General features: G+C 42.9%; 1 protein-coding gene across 1 annotated transcript in view; it reads left to right on the plus strand.

The window, feature by feature from the left end:
* Nucleotides 1-2,617: 2,617 nt before the first annotated feature.
* ppp1r14ab (protein phosphatase 1, regulatory (inhibitor) subunit 14Ab) overlaps nucleotides 2,618-2,727 on the plus strand; it is a 6,497-nt gene continuing 6,387 nt past the window's right edge. The window contains exon 1 of the mRNA XM_020621848.1: nucleotides 2,618-2,725. Within this exon, the coding sequence (XP_020477504.1) occupies nucleotides 2,618-2,725 (108 nt within the window). The remainder of the gene's footprint in view (nucleotides 2,726-2,727) is intronic.

The raw sequence follows: 2,727 nt of genomic DNA on the forward strand, positions 1-2,727 counted from the left end.
CAAAGGTCTGATGAAGAAACCCCAGGAGCTGACAAAAAGTCCGACAGCAGGAACAGCGCACCTGGCCCCGTGTGTCGGGTCACCATGGCAACGAGGGGTTAAGTTACGGAGAAGGATCAGGAGGGTGAGGAGGAGCATGTATGTGCGGTACACTGCTGTGTGGTGTGCGCGCGTACACGCACATCTGGTCAACTCGCGCCCCCTCCGGGAGCGGCAGTCAGGCGTTATGGCCTGTCTAGAGTTTCATTGTAGCTGAACTCCAGCACTGCTCATCAGTAGCCTGTGATTTGAGGCACGTGGACTTGTTTCCATTTCCTTTTACTTTATTCAACATAATATTATGCTGCATTTCAGAGAGGTACGTATGTTACTGCAGTACGTTTATGCAACACCTGCAAGTACTTTACAAATATACAACCATTGACTAATCAGTTAGAAAATTAATTAGAATTTACTTGACTAATTGTGTAAACATTAAACATTTTACTGTAATATGCTGACTTTAATTTTCTTTTTTTAAGTTTCAGTTAATCCAGAAAATATTCAGTGGAATGATCCATACTAACTAACTAACTATCCATGCTTTCAACATGAATTAATTTCTGGTTAAAATCGGCTCCAACAGTAAAATATATTTAAAAATATCTAAATAATAAGAAGAATCACCATCAGTCACTGGAGACTTCTATGTTTGATATTTAATATATTTCCTGATTATACTCACATCATTTCTTAACAGGACTCTTGTAAAAGAGTATTTTTACGGCGTGGTAGTCTACTTAGTTTACTTATTAAACTAAAGGGAACAGGCACTTCATGCTTTTACCAGTTCAGGATTAGACCACTACAAAGCACTGTAGACTGGAGCCAGCCTGCCTTCTCTTGCTCGGCTCCAAGTTTAACAAACACACGTTGTGTGTCTGTTAATGCCTTGTTTCTGTAACGTTAGAATTGTTGTAAGGCTGGAGAAGTTACTATGTCTGCATTATGACAGTTAAAACATGGGCTTTCTCAGTTACTGGCTTTGTTTAGGGTGTTGCACATCTCATTTCATCAGTACATATACCGTTGTTTACCTATTGATGGAAGAGACATTCGCATTAATTGATGCCGTTGTGCACAACTGTTGTCCACTCAACAATGGCAGCAGGAGTTGTGCGCGTTCACAAACTACCCTCTTGTTTTTAGGAAGAGTGTTAGATATTAGTAAATCAGTCAGATAATTATTAGACAATGTGTTAGTAATGCAGTTTAGTAAGATTCAGAGTCTGCCCTGTTTCAAGGTTAGAAGATTGTGTTGATTCTGAAATGTGAGCTACAGGTACCCTGACACCAAATGTTTTCTTGTAGTCATCCTGTGTTAGAATTATGTCTGAATGAATGTTTTAGTTACGCACCACGTGACAACACACATACACGTCATTTTAGTTATACTAGTGCTTGAAGCATGTGGAGCATAAGATAAGAGAAGGAGACGTCCTCCACATTGTCTCCATCACATGATGTTTTATAATCTTTTTGTGTAAGGGATTAGCCCAAAAACTTATAAATGTATTGGGCTCCGTGTTTCCGGGATCTCCTCTCTCCAGCAGCCAGAGTGTGTGTGTCTCTGGAGGAAGGAGCCACCCGGGTTGTGTTTTGTAACTTTGCTTGTGGTTTAAATAAATCAGCACTAAAATCAAGAAAGACGGACTCCTTCATTATTCAGATCAGTCCAATAAAAGAACTGGGGTATTACAAGAGGCTTTTTGGTTTTATCATTCTGAAATAGTTGCAGACTATTTGGTATCATGAGGGGTGTAAAGCTAATCTAGAGGTAGCCAAGATTAAATATTAAATGGCTGTAAATGAGCAAAATGAGCAGCCATGGCCCATGGGCACTTTAAACCCTTTTCCTGCTCTCCACCAGGTGACGCTGCTGCTATCAGGTGTGTGCCCAGGAGCACTAGGACCCCGCGGAGTCCTCTCATGCTGCGTTTACAGTCTCCTCTTAAACTTGACTTTACAGCTGCCAGCTAGTTTCTTGTTTCTTGCGCTGTGTAATAAGGTTGAGGCGTAAGTCGCAGTTTCTGCGGCAGAACCGCTCCAAACCAGGTCTGCCTGTGAAGGTAATTTCTCACTAAGCTCGGACACATTCATGTTTTATGATTTAAATCACAGGTTAATCTGTCCCAGTCTCCGTGTGCAATGATAAAGTCCGATATTACTTGAACGCAGCATCGGCGTCCCTTTTCTCTGTGTGCACGCGCCGCACCGACGGGCTCGGTTCTGCGTTGGGACCGTTTTTCTTCTATCTTCTCGTTTTGCTGGTTTTTCACTCACTCGGCGATTCGTTGATTTTGTTCTTATCTTTGCTGTAGAGTCACGTTTTTAAAGAAGCGACACGCTTTGGGGTTTTATTACGGATTTTATTAGTATTAATAGAATAATACAATAATGATTAACAGTCGCACAGAAACTGTCCTTATTTCTTTTTTGTTTGTGTATCTTCAGTTAAAACGGTGAGCGCTGCATAAACCAGACTCTTGGACCTTTTTCTCGTATTCGGGGATTTGTGTTCGGACTTGATCAGAGCCCCCTGAGGCGGACCGTCTGAGTCCGTGCCTGTTGGGTCCACATGGCAGCTAACCGGGTGGGACGGCGGGTGAATAAGATGTGTGGTAGTCCGTCACCGAGTCGCGGCGGAGGCGGCCGGGACCCGGGTCAGAACCTGCAGCGGCGCCAGGC

The sequence above is a fragment of the Monopterus albus genome, unplaced genomic scaffold (genome assembly GCF_001952655.1).
Source record: "Monopterus albus unplaced genomic scaffold, M_albus_1.0 scaffold268.1, whole genome shotgun sequence".
Lineage (NCBI taxonomy): Eukaryota > Metazoa > Chordata > Actinopteri > Synbranchiformes > Synbranchidae > Monopterus > Monopterus albus.